This window comes from Myiozetetes cayanensis, unplaced genomic scaffold, assembly GCF_022539395.1.
Source record: "Myiozetetes cayanensis isolate MyiCay16 unplaced genomic scaffold, myiCay2020 scf29, whole genome shotgun sequence".
Taxonomy (NCBI): Eukaryota; Metazoa; Chordata; class Aves; order Passeriformes; family Tyrannidae; genus Myiozetetes; species Myiozetetes cayanensis.
The window spans coordinates 5,913,873-5,937,919 of NW_026087510.1; the positions used below are offsets into that span (position 1 = coordinate 5,913,873).

The window sequence follows — 24,047 nt, forward strand, 5'->3', positions numbered from 1 at the left end:
GCCTTCCCACATAGTGACTGGTCAGGTTGCTCTGCCACGGTGGAAGGACTGGGACTGAGCCACAGTTTGTACCTGTGAGGTATTTTTTCCTGAAGCTGCTGCATCCCCATCATCTCCTCTCAGCAAGATGCTGCTGCTGTTGCTGTGACCTCTCTCTTGCAGCCCTTCCACATTCTGATTTGTCAATCTACTTCCTCTTGCTTGTGAAAGTGGTCACCAAGCTGGACCTGAGAGAAGGAACAAAGTCTGGCAGGAGAAATATCTTGCACATGCAACGTCAGGACCATTTAGCAACTGGTTCAGATACTCCGAATTGCTGACAACCAATTCAGGTGCTCCAAATTTGCCACTGAAGAACCCTTCATGCAAGACAACTTGACTGCCCCAGGCCACACTGGGTGAGTTTTTTTGGCCATAATACTTACTTTTTTGTTTGTTTTTTTTTCCTTGAAAAGAGAACCAGGGAGTCAGAAGTGCTGGAGATTCAGATGCCACGTGAAAAAACAGGGAAATGTGAAGGCTGTATGGTATCTATGTCCTTTTTTCCCCCCCCAGTCTGTTTAGCAAAGGTGATTTGGATGTGTCAGCACCACAAAATACATAACAGCAGGGTGAGTGGGTGCTGTCTCCAGCTGGTGCATCACAACACCCACAGACTGGTGCGTGTCACAGGGGCAGACCCTGCAAAGATGTGTTCCCAGGCAGGGCCAGAGTTTATTCTCAGACACAGGATAATAAATCCTGGAAGGACTTGATGGCATGTAAGGCCCAGAGCCTCGGTAGCTCATCTGCAGGGAACTTGGGAGGTTCTGAGTGTGGAAATCCCAGGTTTCAGGGTGCTGAGGACTGGTTCTTAAGCTGGCTGTTCTCCTGGGTGCTGCCTGGGGGTGGTCCTGGGAGGGTGCAGCTCTGCGTGAGTTTTTGGCAGTGTCTCTGGAAAGTAGGATGCTGTGGCCTCCTGCAGGGAGCTGTGCTGCCCCAGCTGAGCTCTGGAGCTGAGCAGGAGCGGTGCTGTGTTTGTAGGTCGTGTGTGCAGCTAACTGTGTCACGCAGAGCTGCAAACAGCACAGCCAAACCACAGCAAACCTGACCCCCGGGGGGAACCTGTGCTTTGAAAGGCAGATTTGAGACAATTCCAGAAGGTGTGAAGCCACTTTGCAGGATTTTTGAGGGTGATCAAGGGCAGAGGGTTTTACATCTCTGACTGCAAAGCTGTAGTGACTTTCTCAGCCTGGAACAGACCCATAGGTACCCAGTAGCTCATTCTGGGCCTGTATAATCCCTGCATGAGGCTGGTCTAAAGATCCTCTCACTTGCACCATGAAGCCACCAAGATGTCAGAGATGATTCATCTCTTGTCTTTCTGTTTCTGCAGTGACAATGCCTGTGCTGGAAAACACGTGCTGGTAGTGGCAGCCTCAAATCCAACTGCCACGTGCAGGTTCTCCAGGCAGGAGAGCTTCCCTCAGTAACTTTGTGCCCTTAAATGTGTTTAGCATTTTTGGATGGGCATATCTGGGAATCATGGAGCAGGGACACAGTGACTTTGCCTTCCTTTTAACACCAGTTGGCATATTCCTGACGATGACAGCCAGTCCTTCCTTGGGCTGCAGGATATATCCACGAGGTGTAGAAAGGAAATGTCAGCTTTATTTTGAGAGATGTGCAGCAGGTCAAGCTGAACCCAGTGACCAAACATGGCACTGTCTGAACAGAGCCTGAGAGGCTCCAGCAGAACCTCTCTCCATGTGCAGCACCCTGGGGCAGGGGGGTTAGTCCTGGAGAGGAGGGGGGGGTCTGTGTTTTTAGAGCCAAACTTGTCTGATTCTGTAGTGTTTAAAACATCCCACTGCTCTGGGAGCAGAGTTGACACCTGTGAACATCTTGGCTCAGATGTCAGAGGCTCGACCCCCAAACCACCGGAAAGATTCACGACTTAGGGGGAAAACAAAGGGGTTGAGGCTGAGCCCTTTCCCCCACGCTTGCTCTTCCTGTCCAGGGCTCAGAGCAAGCTCATAAACCAGAGACCTGGTATCTGCCATGTGTGCTTGGCTGAGTTTCAGGCTCCCAACCTGAGAGGCTGCACATCAGGCAGCAGAGCCTTTCTCTAACCTTGAGCTGGTGGCAAGTTGTTGGTGTCCTGCCCCAGGGGAGACTGATGCTTGTGTCACCTCTGCTGCTCTTTTCAGAATAAGATGAAGGTGTTGCTGAGCCTGACTCTGGTGCTGGCATGGCTGGGTAAGCTATAAGTTTTATTTACCTTTCCTTCTTTCCCCTCTGCCTTTGCTGTAAGATCTGGGTATCAGTGATGACTCCTCTGGGTGCTGCATCTTCCCTTCCTGCAGACCTCACATTTATATAGGCTTTGAATTGCAATGGCATCCCTGGATGTGTCCTGTACCTAGCCAGGCTCCAAGGCCTTGAAAGAAGTAGAACAAGTCTAAATACAGGGAAAGGTTTCCAAGGTATTGATTTTGGCTTTGCTTGAGGCAGCTCAGCCCTTGGTCTTCTCTGCTGGCAAGTATTTGTCATTACGGCTCTGCAGCTGGTCAAGACCAAAAGAACCTGTTTGGGAAGCACTGTGCATTTATTATTTACAGGACATCAGACAAGCACTTGGTGCTTGGCCAGGGCTCAGCCCTCTGTGTCTCGTGGACAGGCTGAGCAGAGTGGCTCAGACACGAGGACAAGCCTGCCTGTCAGAGCGGCTCCCGCTGAATCAGCTCCCCTAGTTCTCAAGAGACAACTGCCAGAGCCTCAGCCTCTCCTTCTAGTGCCAGTGCAGGCTCTGGAGCACGCAGGGTGTCTCTCAACGAGCTCCAGAGGCATTTTCTGGCCCACTTTTTTCACGGAATTGTTTAGTTTGGAGAGACCTTTCATGCCCTTCCTGCTGTGCGCTCTGCAGCCCGGCGTGCCGTCAGCCGCTGCTTGTGTCAGCTCTGTGCTCTTTGATCTTCCTCTCTTTTGGTTTTTTTTTCCCACTGTCCAGCTTCTCTAGAAACCCCAAACTGTAGTTATGTGGCCAGACAAGTACAAGCGCAGGTCTGGAGCCTGTGAGCAAAGGGGAAGGAAGCCAAATGGGCAGGTTGTGAAGGAGGAACTGAAATCCGTGTGAAGCGCTTGAATTGCCCCTGGCCTAGCACAGATGAGGGTGGCACAGGTTCTCCCGGCCCGTGACTCAGAGGGACAGCCCTGCAGGAGCTGCAGGCTCTGGCTCCGAGGCGCTGGAGGGCTGGGGTTGTGCTTCCCAACATCCCTTGTGCGCGGCTTGTCCGGCGAGCACGGCAGCCCCTGCTCTGGCGGCGGGAGGATGTGCTGCCCCGCATCCCAGGCACGCCAAGAGCAGGGCTCAGGGAGAGGCTTTGCCTCTGGACTGGTCAGTGCCGTGAGCCCCAGGCTCACCTGCAGAGGAGATACCGATGGGGACAGGCAGGCTGCCCCTGGCCGTGCTCCCCGGGCTCATCCTGCTGTCCTTGTCCCCGGCAGAGCGATGCGAAGGGTCTGGCTGGGTGGTCACAGAGCCTCAGCTCCGAGCTAGCGCTGGGGGCTCTGTGCTGCTGCAGTGCCACTTCCTAGACCTGGAGAACAAGGACTGGACCATGACCAAGGTGGACTGGATACACAAGGCAGGGGCTGGCACACAGGTGGGTCGGGGTCGGGGGGTGGGTGGTGGAGCGGCACACGGGGGCTGTGGCAGGGGAGGGTGAGTGAGGCAGCTGTGGGGAGGATGTGGGGAAGCTCGTCTGCCTGGCCCAGGCCACGACAGGGGAAGGTTGCACGAGGGGAGGAAGGTTGCCCGTGTGGTGGTGGGACAGCTCCAGCACTCCCCGTGGCTGCAGGGGAAGCACCGCAGTGGGTGCTGCGTCCTGGGGCTTTCCAGGAGCGCGGGAGTGAGCCGGGCTCTCTGAGAGGGAATTGCTCCGTGGGGAGAGGGAGGGAGCAGGGACCCGAGGGCTCTTGAGGAGGGAAGGCTCACGGGGCAGTGCCCTTCCACTGGGCTCCCCTGACCTGACTGTCTGTGCCCTGGCAGGAGGAGATGGTGTTTTTTTACTACAGCAACCGCGAGGTCCCAGTGGGCCGCTTCAAGAACCGGGTGCGGTGGGAAGGGAACCTCTCCCGCTGGGATGGCTCCGTGCGGCTGCGGGACCTGCACGTGAACGACAGCGGCACCTACGAGTGCGAGATCCGGCTGCGCTGGAACAGCAGCGTCTTCAAGAACAGCACGGTGCTGCACGTCAGCCCCCCGCTGCAGAGAGGTGCCTGCCCTGCCCTGTCCCTGCTCCCCTCCCCTCCCCTGCACAGGCCCTGGAGGCTCCCAGACCTGCCGTGGTGCCATCCCTGCCTTGGTGTCTCCCCAGAGGGAGGAGGAGCAGCGGCTGCCCCGGAGGCTGCACCCCTGAGAGACTCCGGGTTTTGGCCGGCGGTGGCGGGCTGTGGCTGCGTGGCCGTGGTGGTGGCGTTCCTGGCCGGACTCTGCGTGAGGAAGAGGTACCAACACTGGCTCTGGGGCCAGGGGGCTGAGCAAAGCACCTCCCTGCACCTCCCTGCGCTGGTGTCCCCAGCCAAGCATCTCCCTGAGCTGCCCCACGCGGTTCCCAGGTGTGAGGGTTCAACTCCCCCGGTGTGGGGTGCAGCCTCCTGCTGCCATCTAGTGTCACCCTGCCCTGGCCGGTCCCCCCGTGGCTCCCACGCCTTCTGGGCTGGGCCAGCAGCAAGGATGGCCTGGCTGAACATGCAAAGAGATGGCAGAGTCCCAGGAGAGGGAGGGAGGGGCAGGAGGGGCAGGCAGTGCTCCTGACTGGAGATGATGACACTGCTGTTGCCTTCCCACAAGGTTTGCAGGCAACACGGCCCTGGAGAGGATTGGAAACAGCAAGAGCAAAGCAGAGGTGAGAGCTGAGGCTGGAGGGGTCACTGAGGTCGGGTGGGTGGGGAGGCCAAGGGAGGGGATCCCACACTGGCCAGACACAGCCAGGGCTCTTGGTGCCTGCCCTGTGAGTGGGGCCAGGCAGCCCTTGTGTGTCTGGGGACCACCCAGTTCCAAACATCCCCATCTCCCCCTTGCAGGAGGCACTTTACTGCTCCATCCCTGGAGCTGAGATACCCAAGGCTGAACAGGATGGCAAGAAGAAGAGGAGAGCTGAGGACACCTACATAACCATGGTGAGGCAGCTGCCCTGATCCCCCACATCACTGCCCCCTCGCCAGGGTTGTGGCATCCAGGCCTGACCCCTCACTCCCTGTGCCAGGCAGCAGCATCCCCTGGTCCCTCCACACACCCCCTGGTACCTGTGGTGACACTCACACCCTGTCCCTTCCTCCCGCAGCACCCCTCCCACTGCCGGGAGAACGGCGTCTACGTGGAGCTGTCCAAGAGGATGATCCCGGCAGAATGGATGGGAGAGGGGAGACAAGGTGATGGACAAAGCCAGGAGCCCCACAGCAGACCAGAGGAACCACTTCCCTGGGCTCCAGAGCAGGAGAAATAGCCCTGCTGGGGATGAAGCCCCTTAGCCAGGTGTGTCCAAGACACCTTTGTTCCTTTGGGTGGCCAGAACTGGTGACACTTCACTGTGTGCTCTGTGCCAGGGCACTGCTGGGGCATGGCCCACCCCAGCTGTCTGCAGGGGACCAGGGGAGACCTGTCCCTCTTGCCTCCTGGTCTCTGGAGAGGGGCACAGTGGGCACAGCCTCCACGCTCTAGCTTTGAGCCTGGTCCTGAGACAAGGATCTCCAAGGGGGGAAATGCAGCAGGGGCCATTATGGTATTATTCTGAAGATAATAAAACTCAGGGACTCTTCCCTGTTCCTGTCTTCGTTTTACCTCTTGCTGAAGCATGTGATGCCCAAGTGTGCCAAAAGCTGCCTGGCCCAGGGCCTGGGAGCCCCTGCACCCACCTGCAGCCTCGCCCAGGGCGCCTGCCTGGCTGGCCAAGGGAGCAGTAGAGCCAAATGGGCAGAGAGAGGGTCCCTTTGCAGCAGGACAGGGGTGGAGGGGAGCAGGACAGAGCCCACAGGCAGCGTGTGTGTGCTCACATGTCTCCCTGCCCCAGCCCCTGGCCATGGGTGAGCACCCACCCTGTACCCAGGACAGGCAGCCCTGGCTGGGGGGAGCTCAGCACACCCCCCCAGGCCTCCAGGGCAGCATCTGAGAGGGTGCTGGCGCTGCTCCTGCTCTATATATAGATGTTTGACACCTCCAGGTGCGGAGGGAGCGCCGGGGACCCTCCACCTCCCAGCACTGCTGAGACTGCAGCGCTGCTGCTGCCTCCTTGGTTCACGTTGACACCCTGCTCTCTTTTCCTGGAGGGAAGCAGAGGGATGGGATCACAGCAGGAGCCGGCAGCCCGAGCTGCTTTTGGGGTGTTGGAGGGTCACATATGACCTCTGCTGCTGTTGTGGGAGCTGCTGTGGCAGAGCAGAGTGGGCTCTGCCTGCCTGGTGTGCAGGGGAGCTGCTGTGTGTGCAGGGAGGGTGTTTGCTGAGCAGGATTGCTGTGTTAGCCCTGACACTCTGATACCTTCTCTCCCAGCTGTCCTGTTTCCCCTCCTGAAGCTGGTCAGGTAGCAGAGCCCCTCTGCATCCCTCCTGCCTCCCTGTTGCCCCATCCCTTCCTCCCCAGGTGTGTAGGAAGCAAGATGTGCCCTGGCTCCAGGGCATCCCTTGCCTTTCTCCCCACTGATGCTGTCTCAGCAAACTCCACCTCCCCATGTCCCAGGGCACGAGAACCAGGGGGCTGAGGCCATGTTGTCCCCTTCCTGCACCCACCTGAGCAGCCTGAGTCCAGGCTTGGAGTCCAGGGCCCGAAGGCTTCCCTGTCTGAGGGTGCCAATGGGATCAAAGACTTTCTGTAGCTCTGTTACTGCTGGGCAGAGCTTCCTTGTCCCAAGGGCTGGGTGAGGAGGGGTGTTGCATGGGGAGAGCATGCTGCTGGGGGGCTGGCAGAGCTTGGCACCCCTGGGAAGAGAGGGGACTGCTCTTGCAGCGGCCTGGGAGAATGCAGGAGAGCTTTTACCTGCTGCAGGTCACCTGCCTGTGGCAGTGCCTCCTCCTGGGCATGCTGACCAGGCTGCTGTGCAGGCTGCTCCCTTGAGACCCTCTGCTCTTCCCAGCCTGGATCAGCCCCTCTCTCTGGCTCCAGGAGGGCATTTCCAATGTTCCTGAGCTCAGCTGAATGGGAAAGGCTGCCGAGGATGTTGCGAGCGGGGCTGGTCGCCAGCTGCCAGCAGAGCTAAGAGGGCACATCTGCACGGCCCCACTGAAACCAGGGGGGCTGCAGGGGCCGGGGGAACCCACCCTGTGACACAGCCCACGAGGAGAGCACGGAGCTGGAGTTGCCAGGAGCTGTCGCCTGCAGTTCAGGGGAAAATTTTTCCGCCCTCCCACTCCGCCGGCTGCAATCCACCAACCACAGCATTTACTGCTTTTTTTCGCCCCAGCTCCGCTCCAGCCATATTGGGCTGTGGAAATAAAGCGGCTCTAATGTTATATGTCACCTGCAAATAACCCGGGCGTTCGAAAAAAACCCCTCCACCACCACCTCCAAAACCCACGCCAACACCACGTCCTCTCCACACACAAAAAATCCTCCAAAAATGAGCCCGGAAGCCTGGCTCCCGCAGCCCACCTTGTTCCTCACTGGCCTCACCTTGCTGCTCTCGCTGGGTAAGTGTCTGACTGGATGCCCTTGCATGCAGCCAGGTGGGGAGGCACCCCCCCTGCCTGGCCAGGAGCCCCCCTCCCCACAGCCCAGCGCGTCCCGGCGCGGTGAGCCAGCGCTGTGCCGCAGGGATGGGGACGGAGGTGGTCCAGCATGCACCCTGCGGAGAGCCACCAGCCAGGGTGACCTGCTTTTGGGCAGGGTGGGGGGTTATGCTGCGACTGCATCTTCTCCTGAAGCCAGCCGTGCATCCCGCTCGCTGGACGCTGCACACCAGGCTGTTTGCATGCCGGGCTCAGGACGGGGAGAGGGGCTGCGCCTTGCCGGGGGTGGTGGGTGGGCTGGGGTGGCTCGTGGCTGCCCTTGGGGTGGTGGTTGGGGGAGCAGGCATGGGGCTGGCAGTGCTGCACGGGCCAGGGAGGGGGGGATGTGTGCCCTGCATCCTGCCCCGCAGCCAGCAGCGTGTGTCAGCAGCTTTGGGTCGGTATCGATCGCGGACAGGAACGCATCACTTCTTTGAAGCGCTGCTCGCGCTGTCCTGGAGCTCCTGATCAGGGCTGCCTCATCCCTGAGGAAAGAGCCTGGGAAAGGAGGATACCAAACCTAGCGAGGTCTGCTTTAGAGGCTGCTGTAATTTTACCTCCCTGGGTGCAGTGTGACGGAGCGTTTGGGAGGCTGCGCAGCACCAAAGGACGCAGCCTGGACGGTCGGTCCCGGGGCCTTTAGGGGCTTCTTCCCCCACTTCTGCTGTTCCCCTGTGCTGGCCCATGGCAGAGTTTGGACCCACACGTGTGGATGCTCCCAGGGCACATGCCCATCGTGTGCTGGCTGCCCATGAGGACCCTCTGGCTGCAGTGCAGTCCTGCCAGGCCATGGTGTCCCCGGCTGGGGCGATAGGATTGCTCCTGGTGGGATCTCATCCCTCTGTAGAGCCCTGGGGGCACCCTGAGGGCACAGAACAAAGCCAGGTCACCCGACTGCAGGCACACAGGGTATTGTGTGAGAGGTGCTTAGCCAATGACTCCATGCAGGGACCCCCTCAACCAGGCCTGCTGGGACAGACCAGCTCCTGGCTCTTTTCTCCCACTCCTGCAAGGTTTACTTGGAAGCATCTAAAGCTGTGAAGGGGCATCAGGGCTGTGACACTGGCTCAGGACACTTCTTCCTTCCTTGAGCACTGTGGCTCGTCCCCATGTGCCAGCTGTCCCCATCCCTGTCTCCCTGAGCCCCGTGGGAGCCCCCACTGTACTGAGGTTGGATGGAGGGCGATCACCTTGGCTGCCAGCACAGCAAGGAGCCATCTCCAGGGCTTGGCCATACCTGAAGGCACCCCCCTGCCCCCAGAGAGCTTCAGGGTGCTGCAGGTTCCCCCTTGCAGCGAGAGCTGTGGCTCAGAACAGCTGTGCCTGCGGCTTGGGAAAGGCAGATTTCCCTGGCTGCAGGGCCTGGCCCCTTTCCTGCCCTGCTTGCAGACGGAGCGGAGTGGCCAGCGGAGCAGCCTGGACAAGCCTCCAGCTTGGCCGCAGGGCTGGACTCAGGAGCACCTCGGGAAGAAGGTTTGAGAGCAAAGAGCAGCAGCCCCAGGGGAGAGGTGAGGTGATCTGAAAAGCACCTGCTGGTGGCAGTGCCACTGTCCCTGCCCTGTGGGATGCCACGGGCCCCCTTTATCGTCCCCTCCCTCCCAGGGCTCTCTGTCCCTGCGGCCCCCAGGGCTCAGCCTCGGTGTTTGCAGCCAGCTGGCTGCACAGGAACCTGAACCCTCTCCAGGATGCAGGTGCTGGGTCTGGGGCAGGCAGCAGCCCAGGGGAGCTGCAGGGATGGAGTTGAGCAGGGAGCAGGTGACAGATATCCTGTCCCTGCCCATGTCCCAGCTGAGTCCTGCCCTGAGAGCTGCACCAGGTACTGCCCCTGTTTCTCTGCCACAGCGAGGCCAGGACTGGCCTCGCTCCCCCAGGAGCGACCCAGATCTCGCTCTGGTCATTCCCAGCTGGAGAGCCCTTGCGTGGGCACTGCTGGGAGTGGGGAGCATCTGCATTCCCCCTGCAGCCCCTGGGGCCAGCCCTGGCAGATCCCAGCCCTCGCTGCCGTGCCGTGTCCTGTTGGGAATGAAATCTGATGAGCGCAGCCATAAATTTCAGGGCGGATGTGGTGCCGGGCCCCGTGTGCTGACGCTGCATCCAGCCCTGCACGGCGCTGTGGATCCTGCAGCAGGAAAGCCTCGGGAACCGGCAGGGAGCAGGGCTGGCTGCGAGCCAGCAGGAGTCAGCACCGGGCACGGCACTGGGGGGTCATCGGCCCTGGCAGAGCAGGGATGATGCTCTTCCTGTCCAACCAAGGGACTGTGCCAGGGCTGGGGCTGCTCCCCTTGTTGTCTGTCACTGCTGTGTAAGGAAATCCCACTCCTGGCTGGATGCAGTGTGCGTGGATGTGCCTGGAAGGCGATGCCAGGCCCCAGGGCGAGCTCTGTGCAGGCAGGTGGCTGCAGGATGTGCCCCCTTCCTAACTCCTCTGCATCCGGCAGCACCCCCGGGACTGGGCATGGAGGTGATGGCCCCCCCCACCATCAATGCCTTGAACGGCACCTCTGTGAAGCTCTCCTGCACCTTCAACTCCTGCTACAAGGTGGAGAACAAGCAGTTTTCCCTCAACTGGACGTACCAGGAGTGCAGTAACTGCTCGGAGGAGCTGGTGAGTCTCACTGGGGCTGGGGATCAGCTCCCAGCGGTCGTGTGTGTCCCTTGGGGTCCCTGGCAGGGCAGCAGGTGCAGGGAGGGGGTGCCCAGCCAGGGAGGGAACACGTGGGGTGCCAAGCGCTGTCTCACCTCCTCTCCCGCTCGGCCTCTCAGTTCCTGCAGTTCCGCATGAAGATCATGAACAAGCAGCTGGACCGCTTCGGGAACCGGGTGGAGTTCACGGGGAACCCCGCCAAGTACGACGTGTCCTTCACCCTCAAAAACGTGCAGCTGGAGGACGAGGGCATCTACAACTGCTACGTCCTGAACCCCCCAGACCGGCACCGGGGCTACGCCAGCATCAGCCTGAAGGTGCTCACCAAAGGTCAGTGTCCCCTCTGCAGGCGCCTCGTGCAGGGTTTGCTCCCTGGCCCCGGCAGCAAGAGCCCTGCCCGCTCCCAGTTGCTGCCAGGGGCTGGCTCTGTGCCCTGAGCCCGTGCCCTGTGTCCCCAGAGCCCCCGAAGCACGACTCGACGGTGGCTGTCATCGTGGGTGCCTCTGTGGGCGGCTTCCTGGCCGTGGTGATCCTGGTGCTGATGGTGGTGAAATGTGTGCGCCGGAAAAAGCAGCAGAGGCTGAACACGGACGACCAGAAGACGGAGGAGGAAGGGAAGACAGACGGGGAAGGCAACCCGGACGAGGGCACCAAGTAGTGCCCCCCTGCCCGCCCCTCCCTCCTCACCCCTGTACAGCGTGACCCTCTCGATGTGCTTCCCAGAGCAAGGATTTCTGTCTCCCCAGAGCATCCCTCCTTCCATCCAAATACCCAACCCAGCCTGGAGCAGGGCGCGGAGAGAAGAAGGTCCCTGGAGCCTGGCCCCGGTGGGCAGGGCTGGGGAGGAGGGCTGAAGCACATCAAGGCTGCCCTGAGGCTGAGCTGGGACCAGCCTGTCCCTTGCTGAGTGCCAGAGTTGTGAGGACGTGCTGGGGACAAGCTGGTGTGGGAGAGGGGGGACCAGTGTGGTCCCCACACACAGAGGGACTTGAGCAGGGGGTGCCAGGAGGGGCAGAGGGATCTGGGCAGACCCATGCCCGGTTGTCTGTGCTCTGTCCCAATAGAAAACATGAGCAGGGGCCAGTGGCCCTCTGCCCTCGGGGCCGTGGCTCATCCCTGAGGTGTTCCTGCTGTGCCTGGGGCACAAGCACTGGTGTTCCCATCCCCAGGGATCCTGGGTAGCTGCCAGTCTCCTCCTTGCAAGTCCTGTGTGCCAGTGCTGAGGGTGCTGAGACAGAAAGCTCGTGCTCCTCAGGGACTGTCCCAGGCTGCTCGGAAGCCGAGGGCCGGGTAATGACCGTGAGCCCACGCAGTGTTTCAGAGCTTTGCTGTGTTTGGGAACCACTAATGGCTCCTGGTCTGTCAGGGATGTACCCTTCTGCTTCCTGGGCTATTTTTGAGTCTGAGCATCTCAGACGAAGGCGCTGGGCTGACTTTTTTGCGGTCTCAGGGAGGATAATTGTAATGGAAAATGTTCTGTTGATGTGTCAAACTGAGGTGGTGAGGAGTGGCAGGGTGAGGCTACTCAGGTTTAAGAGCTGCTGGGAGGAAGAGGAGATTTTGGGCACTTGCTGGGAAGGCACAACAGCAGGCCTGGAGTTAGGACATCTCTGTCACCCTCGAGCAGCCCTGCCATGCTTAGACTGCCTCCTCCAGCCTCCCTGCAGAGCACTGCACAACCCATAACTGCCATGGCAATGCACTGCCAGTGTGCTCAGTGCCACCTGCCTCACCTGGCAGGTGAGCTGTGGGGGCTGGAGCACGCCAGGGTCAGGCAGGGAAGTGACCCAGGGCAGTGTCCCCTGTAGCACCACGCCTGGGCTTTCCTTCTCCCGTGGCAGGCGGGACGTGGGGCAGAAGGGGAGCAGTGCACGGAGCCACAGGGGACACTGCCCAGGGGTCCTGTCACCCACGAGCAGCACTGCCAGGGGGGAAGGGAGACCTTTGCTGTGTCCCTGGGTGGGTGCCATCCCAGCAGTGCCACAGGCAGTGCTGTCAGGCCCCGGGGGTGAAGGGACAGCCGTGCGCTCCCTGCTCTGCCCCATCGCTTCCCGTCCCCGGCCCCACGTGCCCTCCCCATCCCGCTCCACCTCGCTGGGCTCCCACGCCGCTCCCCTTCCCATCTGCAGCAGGAATGTGCCGTGTCCCACGCGTGGCTCCCCCTGTCCCGGGGAGGGCCGGGCTGAGCTGCCTGTCCCACACACCCCACACCCACAGCTCCCCGCACAGTGCCAGCGGTGTTCCCGCACCGCCTGCTGCTCAGAGCCGGGCTGCCCGCGGCTCCACGTGGGACTGAGCCCGCAGCTCGGTGGCCAGAGGCCTCTGAGCGTTGCACATGACCAGTCTTGCATCTGCCTTTCATTTCTTTCGTGCACTATATCCTTTGGATTGCAACTTGCCAATGCATCTGTATGTACATAGCTGTACACAGCAGAGAGAGTCTACAAATATATATCTCTACACACAGGAGGGGCTGCTATCGGTCGTGGTGTGGCCTTGGCTTTGCGCCTTCCCGTGGGCTACTCTAGCCAAGTGCTCTGCCCAGTGTAGGATGTTTTTATTGCTCTTTGTACAGTCCAACAAACAAAAGAACAACAAAACACAAACTTTGCACTCGATGCTTTTGTGCTGCTGCCTGGAGGGGCAGGGCGGGTCCCTCATCTGCTCTGCCTGTGGGGATGAGCAGGCTCCTGTGTGGAGCTGGTCCTGCTGGGGTGCTTTGGGTGCTGAGGGAGCCCAGGGCAGCCTGTGTGTCCACAGCTCCAGCCCTGGGAACTGCCACAGAGCCGGGGCAGGTGGAGCAGTGCTGGGGGTGGGAGGTGGCCAGTGGTGCCCCAGCCTTCCCACACCAAGATTTCAGGGGTGCTCAGCACCCACTCTGGGGACTCCAGCTGTGCCTCAGGGACCTGTGTGCCCTGCCAGCTTCCCCACCTCTGCTCTGCGGAGAGCTGGGATTGACAGCTGCTCAGGGCTTGGCAGGTAAGGCTCAGCAGGCTCCAGCAGAGCCTGGGGCATGTGCTGGGTGATGGACACTCGTAACTGGGCTGCTCTCCCACTCAGCAATCCAACAACAGCGTGTGGATGCTCCTGCACAACTAGGGCACATTTAATAGGCACATCCATCAATTTGCCCACTGTGGAGACAGGAGGGGAGCTCTGACAGCCACCCTCTATTTGCCTCTCCCTGCTGCCCTTCAACCAGGGCCGCTGAACTCTGGTGCATCCCAATTCCACCCACAGGCAGGGTCTGCCAGCCGCCCCAATACACCTGCCACCACCTCTTTCCCAAGGCAGTGCTGCCTTCCTGCCCTGCCTTACCCCCTCCCCAGCCCACCAGTGCCCCCAGCAGCAGGGTGACAGCCAGCAGAGCCAGGGGGATGGGCTCTCCCAGTGTCCCTGCCCGGGCACTGCGCCCTCAACGCCTCGCCCTGTGCCCGGCCGAGGGGTCGGCGCTGCGGAAAACTCCCACCTCCCCACAGCACCTCTCCCTCCCTTAGGAAGGGCACCCAAATCACCTCCACTGTCCTGCTGACACAGTCCTGCAGTGCTGGGCTGGTGCTGGGGGGTGCAGCCCATTGATACCTGGCAGGGAACAAACTTCTCTGTGCAGTGAGGAGCAGCTCTCCGGGGGACAGCACGGGGTTATCACCCCACCCAGCTCTGGGGGGTCAGCCACAGGCAAAGGGGATGGGGGACCCACAGCTCCGTGCTTTCAGGACACCTCTCGGAATGCTGCTGGCAAAAGAAACTCCTGAGGAAGGGGAGCACAGTGGGATCAAGGAGGAGCCCCCGTGGGACACAACAAGGGTGAGTTCTCATCGCCACAGGGGACCAAGGGCAGTGACTGCAACCCCATCCTGTGCTTCTCCAGAGCCAGGGACAGTCCCTTCCACAGACCACTGAAATTTCCTTGGACCAGGTGGGATTACAGGTGTTAAAGAGCAAGAGAAGGATCGGGAGGTGACGGGGAACTCTGCCTGGCGCTGTGCAGAGTCATAGGGGACTGCTGGGGAGCCTCGGGGAGCCCAGAGCCCCTGTCCCTGGGATGCTGCCCTGCTCCTGGGGCTGGGAGAATGGGACCTGGGAAGGGGACAGCCTAGGGCAGTGAGTTCCAGGGTGCTGAGGGGTGTGAAGGGCAGCCCTGAAGAGACGGAGTGGGGAGGGTTCAGGGGAGGCAGCCTCAGGCTGTGTCGGGTCAGAAGAAACTTTCTCCTGGGACGAAGGAGTGTTGCCTCAGCCATTCTTGCAGATGCCTCTGCAGTGGCTGCCGGGGGACACTGCTGCTCTTTCCCTGCTTGCTTAAAGGGCCCGTGGAAGGGGGTGAGGAACCTGTGCACCTCCGGAGGCAGCCGGCTCTGCTGGCAGGGGCGAGGAGGCAACGGGCAGCACAGCGCTGGCAGGGAGAAGGATGCAGGGAGAGGGGAAAGCATTGTTCCGAGGGAGAGCTGCAGGCAGGGGAGAGCTGGAATGACAAAGGCAGCAGGTACTCACCCGCAGTCTGTTTGCCCGGGACCTCTCAGCTCCCAGCCTGGCATGTCTGTTCCAGCCAGGACAGTCCTGCAGAGTCTGATCCCTGCGGGTGCCTCCTGCCCACTGCCAGCTCCCGGGCTGCCAGGCCACCTTGTCTTTTAAAGGTCACAGCCAGAGGACCTTGCAGTAAATATAAGGTGCTGATGGGAAGCTCTGTTCCAGCGTTGTCACCTCCTCCTCCTCCATCGGCAGGAGGGCTCTGCCTGCTCCCGGTCCGGGAGCTCAGCATCCTCTGGCTCGGGGAGCTCTGGGAGGGGGCTGGGACTGTCCTCCTGGGGCAGCCCCTGGCAGGATGCTCCAGGGCAGCCAGGGCCAGCGCTGCGCCTGCTGCATTGAGCTGGGAGGCTGCAGCCCAGCTGCTCTGCTCAGCCCTACCTGGCCAGCACCCACGTGGAGGGAGGCAGGAACCCTCCTCGGAGAGCAGCAGCCTGGCACTTTAACCCTCCCAGCTCTACCAGTGCAAGGTGAGAGGGAGTGAAGGTACGTGGACAGCCACTGTGACCCCCTCCCACAGGCTGTGAGCCAGCTGGCAGCACCCCTGAGCCCTCCTTCCTGTCCCCCAGGGAGGTGACAGTGTCCGGGCAGAGGGTGCTCGCCTTCCCTGAAAGCAGACACAGTATCCCGGTGCTGGGCTCAGCAGAACGAGTTTCTGCTGAGCCGCAGGAATGCCGGGTCCCATGCTGGACACCAGCACAGCGCCAGAATCCCAGGGCCAGCTGCTGCCAGTGCCCTTCCTGGCCGTGGCACCGCTCTCCGGGGCCGGGCTGGGGGAGAGCGGAGCCTTTGCCGGCCCGCGGCACTGGCAGATGTCTCACGAGATCAGTCGGCCGGGGAGAGCGGCTGGAACTGCCAAGTGTGACAGCTCCATCAGGCTCTGGTGACAGCCAGCATCCCACTGCGAGCCCCGGGCCGTGGGGAAAGCTGGCCCCGGGTGTGCAGGGCAGCGGGCAGTGGGGCACCGGGCTGCTGCCTCTGCACAGATGCTCAGCAGGGAAGTGTGGCTGCAGGAGCGTGTCAGCATGGAATAACGGGGTACCCACCTCCCCAGCGTGCCCCCTTTGTGCCAGTGCCCACAGGAGCTCTTTTGTATTCAGTGGCCAACCCTTGCAGCCAGGCGGTGCTGCTATTCCCAGCCTTCCTGCCTGCAACAGGATTTAGGGCTCTGCTGGCGGCATTCCTAAATGACAGCTCGGCCAGATGCATCCTAACTTGACCCATCATTTTGGAAGCAAACTTCTCAGACAGGTGAGCATCCCAGGAGGGGGTTCTTCACACCTAGTGGCCTTTCCCTGCACCAGGGTAAGGGTGCTGCTGTTCCAGGCCCCCAGTGCTGCAGGTCTCCGAGGTCCTGCTCTCTGGATACTGGAGATTCCAGCCTCAGACTCACCTGCACCTGTGACTCTGGCCCCAGCAGCCATCACGACAGGCATCATCTGCAGGGGTGGCAGGCATCCCTTCACCCCTTCGGACCTCTCTGCCTCCCCTCTCACAATTAGTGATGCTCCAGCAAAGGCAGTGCTCCTCCTCCTGCCTTGGCACAGTGCCTGCCTGCTCACCGGTGCCTGCAGCTCCGCTCACCTCACTGCATCCATCCCCTCACTGCATCCATCCCCTCACTGCATCCATCCCCTCCCTGTACCCATCCCAGCCGCCCGCCAAGGCACCTTCTGCTGCATCAGCAGTACCGCGCTCGCCGCTCCCGCAGCGCCGGCTGCCAGCGCTGCCCAGCCCCGCTCCCTCTGTACTTTTCCTGTCTCTCTTGCCAGCTCTGCAGCCCTTAATGCCTCAACCCACAGGCACTGCTGGCATCCTCTCAGGCTCCCCTGGGACGTCCCCGTGCCCTGCAAAGCCTCCTGCTTTCCCTCTCCCCTCCTGCTTTGTGCTGCCGGCCAGGTGGGCGGGAGAGCGAGCTGCGAAGGGGCTGGAGTGGGGATGAGGAGACTCAGCGTGCCCTGAAGGTGACAGGTCGTGGCACCCCGGACACGCAGGCAGCATCCCTGCAGCTGAGCTGCTCTCACACCCAAAAAGAAGCAATGCAGTTTGAGGAGCCATGCTGCAGTGACTACCAGCAAGGGAGGTACAGCCCCAGCGGGTCCCTGGGACGAGCTCTGCCGGGACGTGTGCCGTGTGTCACCAAGGACTGCAGCCCGGAGAAACGGTCAGTGCTGTTCCTGCTCCGGGAGTGTGGCAGCACCTCCCCTGCTTCCCCCTGTGCCTGTTTTGGGATGCGTCACCTCCCGCAAACGGCTGCTCTGCACAGGGGTCGGTGTCTAATGGACCAGAGGTAAAGCTCTGCCTGAGCTCCTAATGGAGGTCCCCCACCGCCACCTTTTAGGATGTGGGCGGCTCAGGGCAGGTCTAATGGATGCGGCTGCGAGGAAAAGGTTGCTGACACATGAACTTAAGTGCAGCCAATTACTCTGAAACAAGCTCATGGTGAGAAAAATAAGTTCTCAAAGCGTTCCCTTTGGCGCAGGGTGGGTCCCCTCTGTCCATCAGTGTCTGGCTCTGCATCCCCACCTGTTTCTGCTGCCTGCCTTGGGGCTGGGAGGTGCCTTGGGGATGGAGGGCAGAGACATCTGTGCTGTCGCTCTGCTGAGATGTCCCAAATGAGAGCTGAGCCCCAGCCTTGTCCTGTTTTGTTGTCCTGCTGGCAGCAGCAGGGAAGCCACCAGCCTAAGTGGCGCTTTGGCCCCTTCCAAAGGTCGCCCAGGGCAGCACCAGCCTCGCATTCCCAGGCCTTCAGAGAATTGTTAAGGCTGGAAAAGCCCTCTAAGGTCATCATATCCAACTCTTTAGCCAGCACTGCCAAGGCTGCCACTAAACCATGTCCCCAGGTGCGACATCCACATGTTTTTTGAACTCTTACAGGGTTGGTGACTCCAACACTGCCCTGGGCAGCCTATGCCAGCACTGGACAACCCTTTCTGTCAAGAGATTTTCCCTAATATCCAACCTAAACCTCCCCTGGAGCATCTTGAACCCATTTCCTCTTGTCTTGTTACCTGGGAGAGAGAACCCGACTCCCACCTGTCTCCACCCTCCTGTCAGGGAGTTGCAGGGAGCGAGAAGGTTCCCTCTGAGCCTCCTTTTCTCCAGGCTGAGCCCCCCCCCACCAGCTCCCTCAGCCGCTCCTCATCACACTTGAGCTGCAGCCCCTGCTCTGGACACGTTCCAGCACCTCAGTGTCCTTCTAGCGAGGGGCCCAAAAATGACCCCAGGATTCGGGGTGCGGCTTCATCACCGGGAGACCGTCACTGCCCCGGTCCGGGATCGCTCCCCGCTTCCCCGGGCTGGGAGGACGCGCGGGGCGGGGGAGCGCGGGGATGCGCAGGGGGATGCGGAGAAGGGCGGAGGAAGGCTCAGCGCAGCCCCGCCCGGCGCGGCCCCGCCCGGCGCCGCTCGCCCTCCGCGGGGGCGGCCAGAGCCGGGCGCTGCGGGCAGCAGGGACCGCTCCGCTCCGCACAGCCCCGCACGTCCCCGCACCGCGCCGCAGCCATGGCCCCGGGCTCGCCCGCCGCTCGCCGCCGCGCCGCGCCGCGCCTGCTGGCCGCGCTCCTGGGTAAGGGGCGCGGGGGGCTGCGGGGACCCGCTCCGCGCCCCGGGTACCGCCCGCGTCCTGCCCCCTCCCCCGGCTCTCCGGCGGGGACCTTGTCCCGGGGACCCGAGGCGGGGGGACCCCGCTCCGCGCCCCCCGCATCCCGCCCGCCGCGCCCGCGGGCAGTAACGCCGCTCTCCGCTCCGCAGACGGACGGTCCGGGGGATAAGTCACTTGGCCAAGGTGACTTCGCAGCCGAGCCCGAGCTCCGAAGTCCCGGCTCCGGCCCCTGCCCTGCCCGCACCAGCGCTCCCGTGGCCGGCGCTTCTCCTGCGAGCACTGCGGCTGCAACCCCGCTTTGCCCCGCTCCTGCGCTGCCCGTGACCGGGGGATGGCCCGGGGAGGCCATGCACTGCTTCAGCGCCAGCACGCCCGCCGACAGGTCATTGTCTCAACAGTTCATTTCGTACAACCACCATTCGCATGCGCTTGGCCCCCCGGCGCGGGATCGGACCCCGCGCTGCAGGGGCCGCTGCTTCGGAGCATGATGCCCAGCCCTGTGCCCGGGGATGCCCGAGGTTCCCCCGCCACAGGGCGCAGGGAGGTGCTCGCAGCCTCCCCTCCCCACTGCACACCTGGGGCTGGTTCCAGCCTCCCGCATCAGCCTCACGCACCCGCTGCACTCCTGCTCCCGCGGGTCGTCCTCGTGCCAGCCTGGGAACAAGGGCTGGATGTGCAGCGCTTGCTACTGGGAGGCTCCCTTGGGAGGCGTGGTAGAGGGCATAGTTCTTGAGTTTAAGGGAGCTGGAGACGCAAAAAAAGGCGTGTAAGTACCTGACTCCCTGCAGGATTTGGGTGCCAGCGCCTGGTGCCTCCTCAGACAGGGGCAGTGCCAGCTGCTTTGGGCACGGGGCTGGCACTGCGTGGTAGGAGAAACTTGGAGATGCTGGAGACCACTTAGGGATCTGGGATTCCGGGTGTGGAGGTGTGAACCTCATCCCACAGGTCGCTCAGGGGGGCTGGGAGCTGGCGAGGGAGGTGGGAAGGGGAGTGCTGGGCAGGTGTGTGTGTGTGTGTGCATTTCAGGAATGCCGTGCTCCTCAGGGAGTGGTAGCGAGCTCCTGGCTGTGCCAGGGAGCCCCGGCATGGCCCCTTCCATTGGTCCCAGCCCCACAGGAAGGGAGAGGGCCACGTGTCCTGGGCTCCAGCTGGCCTGGGAGCTCCTTCCTTGAACCCTTCCAGAGAGGAGCCTGGCCAGCCCGCCAGGCATGGCTTGTGCCGGTGCCAGGAGGTCACGCTGGCTGTTCTGGGCAGTGAAAGTTTTCGCAGAGCAGCTTTCCCTCAGATAGTGGCTCTGGGACCCCTCACCAGGGGCCCAGCCCCTACAAGAGCAAAGAGCAGGCGGCCAAGGCTCTGGCTGAAGGCAGGGGTGGCTGCTCCCTCTTCCCTTTGGCTCTCTCTGAGGGAATGCTGGTGCCTGCAGGCATGGAGGAACCTGGAGCCCCCGGGGGTGGGAGGTGTGGCCCTGTGCTCTGAAGGCTGGGGCTCTGGTGGTGCAAAGTGCAGCAGCTTTGGGCATATGGAAAAGTAATGCTGACAGCTGGTGTGTGGCAGGTTCAGTCAGTGATCTCCCAGCGTGTTTTCCTCCGTGCTTTATTTAGTGGTAACGTATCAATTTTGTCTTCCTGAGACCACAGCGTGACAGGAACAAGGTCAGCCTCGATTTACCCCACACATTCAATTCAGATTACGTTCGTGACGTTCTAACAGTGGCAGACAGGATTAAAAGTGTTACAAGCTGCAAGGAATCATCTTTCCTGTAAGTAAGTGTCCGCTTGCAGCACCCTGCCAGCTCAGACATACCTGCAGAGCCAGGCATCCCTCTGCCAACTCCTACTCCAGGTAGCAGCACGATTCTCCTGGGGCACTCCTGCCTGTCAAGTCCCCTCTGTAGCATCCCCGGGGCTGGCCTTTGAGCCTGGCAGCTGCAGGAGATTCCATCTGGTGGGGAGCCACTCCCTGACGTTTGCCACGGCCTCTGGAGCACAACGAGGAGTGCTTGTGTGTAAAGTTAAATAACTCCTTCCCTGCAGTGCTTGCAATGCAGCACTGCAGCAGGGCCCGGAGCCCAGGATGCAGGGCTCTCGGGCTTGGCTCCGGCTGCGACGTGCCTGGGGAGTTGTTAGCACCGGCATGTGTGGGAGAATAAATCAGCAGCCGGGGCGGCTGCAGAGAGATGTGAATCTGAGACTGAGGGCGGTGTGTCCGAGTTAAGGTGTTGGAGGGATGGGCTTGTAGCTGTGGGAAGGGCTGTGTCCCCCCTGGCTTTGGTGTCAGGGCGCCCAGGGAAAGCTCTGCGGGGGTGGCTGAGGTCTGGGCAAGGGGAGGACGGTGCTTTGCTGGGCTGTGTCACATCTTAGCCGTGCCACATCATACAAACGGGACGGGGCCGTGGTGTGCTGGGCACGGGGAGCGGGGCTGCTCCTCTGGCCAGGAGCAAAGCATCCCTGTGCCCCCTGAGGGGATCTGTGTGGACACTGCCCGGTGCACAGGGGTGCGGTGCCAGTCCCTGTGTGCCACCCTGCGAGCTCTGAGCTGCAGCCGGGCTCGTACCTGCTCCTTGGTGCCTCTCTCCCTGCTCACGGGGAGGCGAGGAGCAGGAGAGCTGCATTCTGCAGTTTGAAGGTCATCTGCCAGCTCCAGAGGGAGCCGAGGCTCCCGGCTCCCAGGAGTGAGGGTGCTGCTCCGGAGGGTCACCCAGAGCTGTGCCGAGCTGCACTGGCTGCGGGAGGGACGGCGGGTGGCAGGCGGCCAGGACAGCGGCGCTAATTACTGCTCCAGCTCCTGCCTGAAGAACAGAGCTCTGCTTTGCTTTGGCTTTTTTTCTCCCCCTTTAAGGTTTAGCTGAAAGCCTGTGGATAACATGCAAATCAGGGCTTTCATTTGTGCACTTCACTCGCTGTGATTTTATGGTTCCCTTCGAGCCCGCGCTGCCCCTGTGGGTGCCAGCCAGCCCCAGGTCCTCCGGGAGCAGATCCCTTCTCTTACCGAGCCACACGAGTGCTGGGGACAGGCACCTTTGCTCCTGCCACGGCAGCCTGCCCTGCCCAAGGGGACAAGCCCGTGCCCTCACTCTCTCCTCCCCTCTCCCTGCCAGGTTTGCACGTCTTGGCCATCGCCTTCGCCTTGGAGGTGTCGGTGGGGAAGACCAACACTGTGATGGCCCTGAATAACTCCAATGTCCTGCTGCCCTGCACCTTCAGCACCTGCATAGGCTTCCAGGACCTGGTCTTCACGTGGTATTTCAACTCGACAGAGCTGGTGGGTGGCTGTCCTGGCTTTGCCTCTGCTTTTCTGGCAGTTCCTTTTGTGCTTCCCTGGTGCAGACCAGCACTGCAGTTCTCACAGCTCCCTTTCTCCTCGTGCAGGATGCCCATCTCTCCGAGTGTCGCCAGCTCTAGGGGGGACAAGGCTGTGCAAACAGGGTGACTCAAATCCCCCAGCACATCTATGCTTTTGGCACAAAGCTGTTCTAGATTTGCTGCTGCCCACAGGCTCATTTATTTTCATAAATTAGCTGTTCAGGTGCAGGTTTGCAGTTTGGGCAAAATGTAGTTAATTTTCTCCTCCTTCACTTGCTCTCTAATACTAAAGCTTCTGTATAGATTTGCTTCCTGCTGGGAATATTCAGCTCCTCAACTCCCTAGCAGGAGGGCAGATTTGGAGCAGCTCTGTCCAGCAAAGGGGCCATCTCTGCCAGGGTTTCCCCCATGTTTCAGATGGTCTGTACCATCACTGCAGAGCAGGTCAGATTAATCTGCTGCTTCCTGGTAAGATGTGCAGCAGGTCCCCCTCCTGCTTTAGTGGGGTGTGCTGGGACTGTGCCTGTCTGCGTGTGCAGAGCTGGGGCAGGGCACCCTCAGGAACCCTCAAACATGGGAATGCTGGGAGCCCAGCTGACCCCACACCCTGCACCCCTGCAGATCTACCAGGGCAAGATAAAGAACAAGGCCACGGAGCCCACCCTGGTGTCTCGCAACCCGCGGGTCGACTTTGTGGGCTCGACCACCAGCAAGGACAACAACATCTCCATCGTCCTGAACGGCGTGGAGTTCAGCGACGCCGGGAAGTACACCTGCCACGTCAAGAACCCCATGGAGAGGAACGCCCAGCACAATGCCACCATCTTCCTCACCGTGGTGCACAAGAGTGAGTGCTGGCCAGGGCTGCCCTGAGCGGCGCTGGGGTGGTGGAGATGCCAACCCGTGCTGACCTCCCCCTTGGCTCACCGTTGAGGGGTGTCCTGGAGGTGGTTGGCATCCCTGACGGGCAGGGCTCGTGCCCCTCTGTGCTGCCTTTCTGGGGTGGGATGTGCAGCCGGGAGCTCCCCGCTCCCCTCCCGAGCCCCCTCAGCACCTTCTCTCCCGCAGTGGTGGAGACAGACAACACTGTGACGCTCATCATCGTGGGCGTTGTGGGGGGGCTCATCGGCCTCCTCATCCTCTTCATGCTCATCAAGAGGGTCGTGCTGTTCATCATCAAGAAGACGCAGGACGGGAAGTGAGTGTGGGGGTGCTGCCACGAGCCGGGGCTGTGGTGAGAGGGGTCAGGAGGGGCTGCCAGCTGGCCGTGTGCTCTTCCCGCAGGAAGGAATGTCTGGTGAGCTCGTCAGGGAACGACAACACCGAGAACGGCCTGGCCGGCTCCAAGGCGGAACAAAAAGCACCACCAAAGGCATGAAGCGGCGGCGCCCCGAGCCCACCCCGCAGGGGGACCCTGGGCAGGGGACGAGCCTTTCCCTTTTGTTTTCTTTCCGAACTGCCAACGCTTGAGACATGTTTCTATTACACACGTGCCTGCAACCTGCACTGCTTCTCGGAGAAGGCTTCGGCTGCCACGGGGACTGGGAGCTTCTCGCGCGCTCGGACTGGGAGGCTGCTGGGGCAGAGGAAGCCGCCTGCTCCGCTCTGAGCGAAGGCAAGAGGGTGCCGGGCAGGCAGGGAAGGGCCCGGGGGCTGGGGGTGCCCTGGTCTGCAGCTGGGCAGGTGCTGTGCCTGGGGGTGCCGGGAGGTGGGCGAGCGGGGGTCCCGCTGTGCCTGCGGGGTGGAGGCAGCGAGGAGCGCGGGGTGTGTCCTGGAGGCTGGGGTGACTGGGAGCTGCCTGCTTCATCCAGAAGGCTTCTGGAGCAGAGCAAGGATGCGCAGAGCCAGCTGTGGAGATGGAGTCTTCTGCCACTGCTGCATCTCCTGTGGGTGCGGTGCAGGATGGGAGGAAACAGGGCTGTTGTGGTGGGGCTTGGCTTCAGCTCCCCCGTTAAGCATTTGAGAACCAAATCGGTGAGAGGCCCCTTGTTGTGCCTCAGTTCCTCCCACAGCAGGGCTGGGGGGAGCAGTGGTGGCGTCTGGCTGTGTCCTGGGGTCACTACTGGCCCATGATGGGGTGAAGTGTCACATTTCACGCTGGCTTTGCCCCTGTGCAGGGCCATCCCCAGGGGCAGCAGGGGCTTCTCCCCGGGCAGCCGCGCTGGGAGCACTCCCCGGGTTTGTGCTGCCCCCCTCCCCTCTTTCTGGAGCTCGGCACTCAGAGCAGCGA

General features: G+C 61.6%; 3 protein-coding genes across 5 annotated transcripts; all 3 read left to right on the forward strand.

Annotated features, from left to right (window-relative positions):
- Positions 1-255: 255 nt before the first annotated feature.
- JAML (junction adhesion molecule like) lies at positions 256-5,745 on the forward strand. The gene is made up of 8 exons (XM_050322802.1): positions 256-398; positions 2,190-2,238; positions 3,487-3,644; positions 4,031-4,256; positions 4,359-4,488; positions 4,835-4,889; positions 5,068-5,163; positions 5,328-5,745. The coding sequence occupies exons 2-8, from the start codon at positions 2,196-2,198 to the stop codon at positions 5,487-5,489; spliced, it is 870 nt and encodes a 289-aa protein (XP_050178759.1). The 5' UTR covers positions 256-398; positions 2,190-2,195; the 3' UTR covers positions 5,490-5,745.
- A 1,682-nt stretch (positions 5,746-7,427) lies between these two features.
- Positions 7,428-12,993, forward strand: SCN2B (sodium voltage-gated channel beta subunit 2). The gene is made up of 4 exons (XM_050322808.1): positions 7,428-7,665; positions 10,182-10,348; positions 10,507-10,717; positions 10,846-12,993. The coding sequence occupies exons 1-4, from the start codon at positions 7,596-7,598 to the stop codon at positions 11,043-11,045; spliced, it is 648 nt and encodes a 215-aa protein (XP_050178765.1). The 5' UTR covers positions 7,428-7,595; the 3' UTR covers positions 11,046-12,993.
- A 5,397-nt stretch (positions 12,994-18,390) lies between these two features.
- On the forward strand, positions 18,391-23,469 carry SCN4B (sodium voltage-gated channel beta subunit 4). 3 transcript variants are annotated; one of them, XM_050322806.1, is made up of 6 exons: positions 18,429-18,479; positions 18,665-18,897; positions 21,613-21,776; positions 22,439-22,664; positions 22,886-23,015; positions 23,102-23,469. In XM_050322806.1, the coding sequence occupies exons 3-6, from the start codon at positions 21,675-21,677 to the stop codon at positions 23,193-23,195; spliced, it is 552 nt and encodes a 183-aa protein (XP_050178763.1). In that variant the 5' UTR covers positions 18,429-18,479; positions 18,665-18,897; positions 21,613-21,674; the 3' UTR covers positions 23,196-23,469. The 3 variants fall into 3 exon arrangements, with proteins under 3 accessions (XP_050178762.1, XP_050178763.1, XP_050178764.1); XM_050322807.1 differs by lacking the exons at positions 18,429-18,479; positions 18,665-18,897 and adding exons at positions 19,124-19,279; position 20,245; XM_050322805.1 differs by lacking the exon at positions 18,665-18,897 and having other exon boundaries at positions 18,391-18,479.
- Positions 23,470-24,047: the final 578 nt, after the last annotated feature.

Coding starts and splice junctions, on each gene's coding strand:
- JAML (XM_050322802.1), top strand. CDS start 2,196: ATGAAGGTGTTGCTGAGCCTGACTCTGGTGCTGGCATGGCTGG. Junction 2,239..3,486: donor TCTGGTGCTGGCATGGCTGG/GTAAGCTATAAG, acceptor TGTCCCCGGCAG/AGCGATGCGAAGGGTCTGGC. Junction 4,489..4,834: donor GGACTCTGCGTGAGGAAGAG/GTACCAACACTG, acceptor CCTTCCCACAAG/GTTTGCAGGCAACACGGCCC.
- SCN2B (XM_050322808.1), top strand. CDS start 7,596: ATGAGCCCGGAAGCCTGGCTCCCGCAGCCCACCTTGTTCCTCACTGGC. Junction 7,666..10,181: donor CACCTTGCTGCTCTCGCTGG/GTAAGTGTCTGA, acceptor TGCATCCGGCAG/CACCCCCGGGACTGGGCATG. Junction 10,718..10,845: donor CCTGAAGGTGCTCACCAAAG/GTCAGTGTCCCC, acceptor CTGTGTCCCCAG/AGCCCCCGAAGCACGACTCG.
- SCN4B (XM_050322807.1), top strand. CDS start 19,187: ATGTGCAGCGCTTGCTACTGGGAGGCTCCCTTGGGAGGCGTGGTAGAG. Junction 21,777..22,438: donor ATTTCAACTCGACAGAGCTG/GTGGGTGGCTGT, acceptor GCACCCCTGCAG/ATCTACCAGGGCAAGATAAA. Junction 23,016..23,101: donor AAGAAGACGCAGGACGGGAA/GTGAGTGTGGGG, acceptor CTCTTCCCGCAG/GAAGGAATGTCTGGTGAGCT.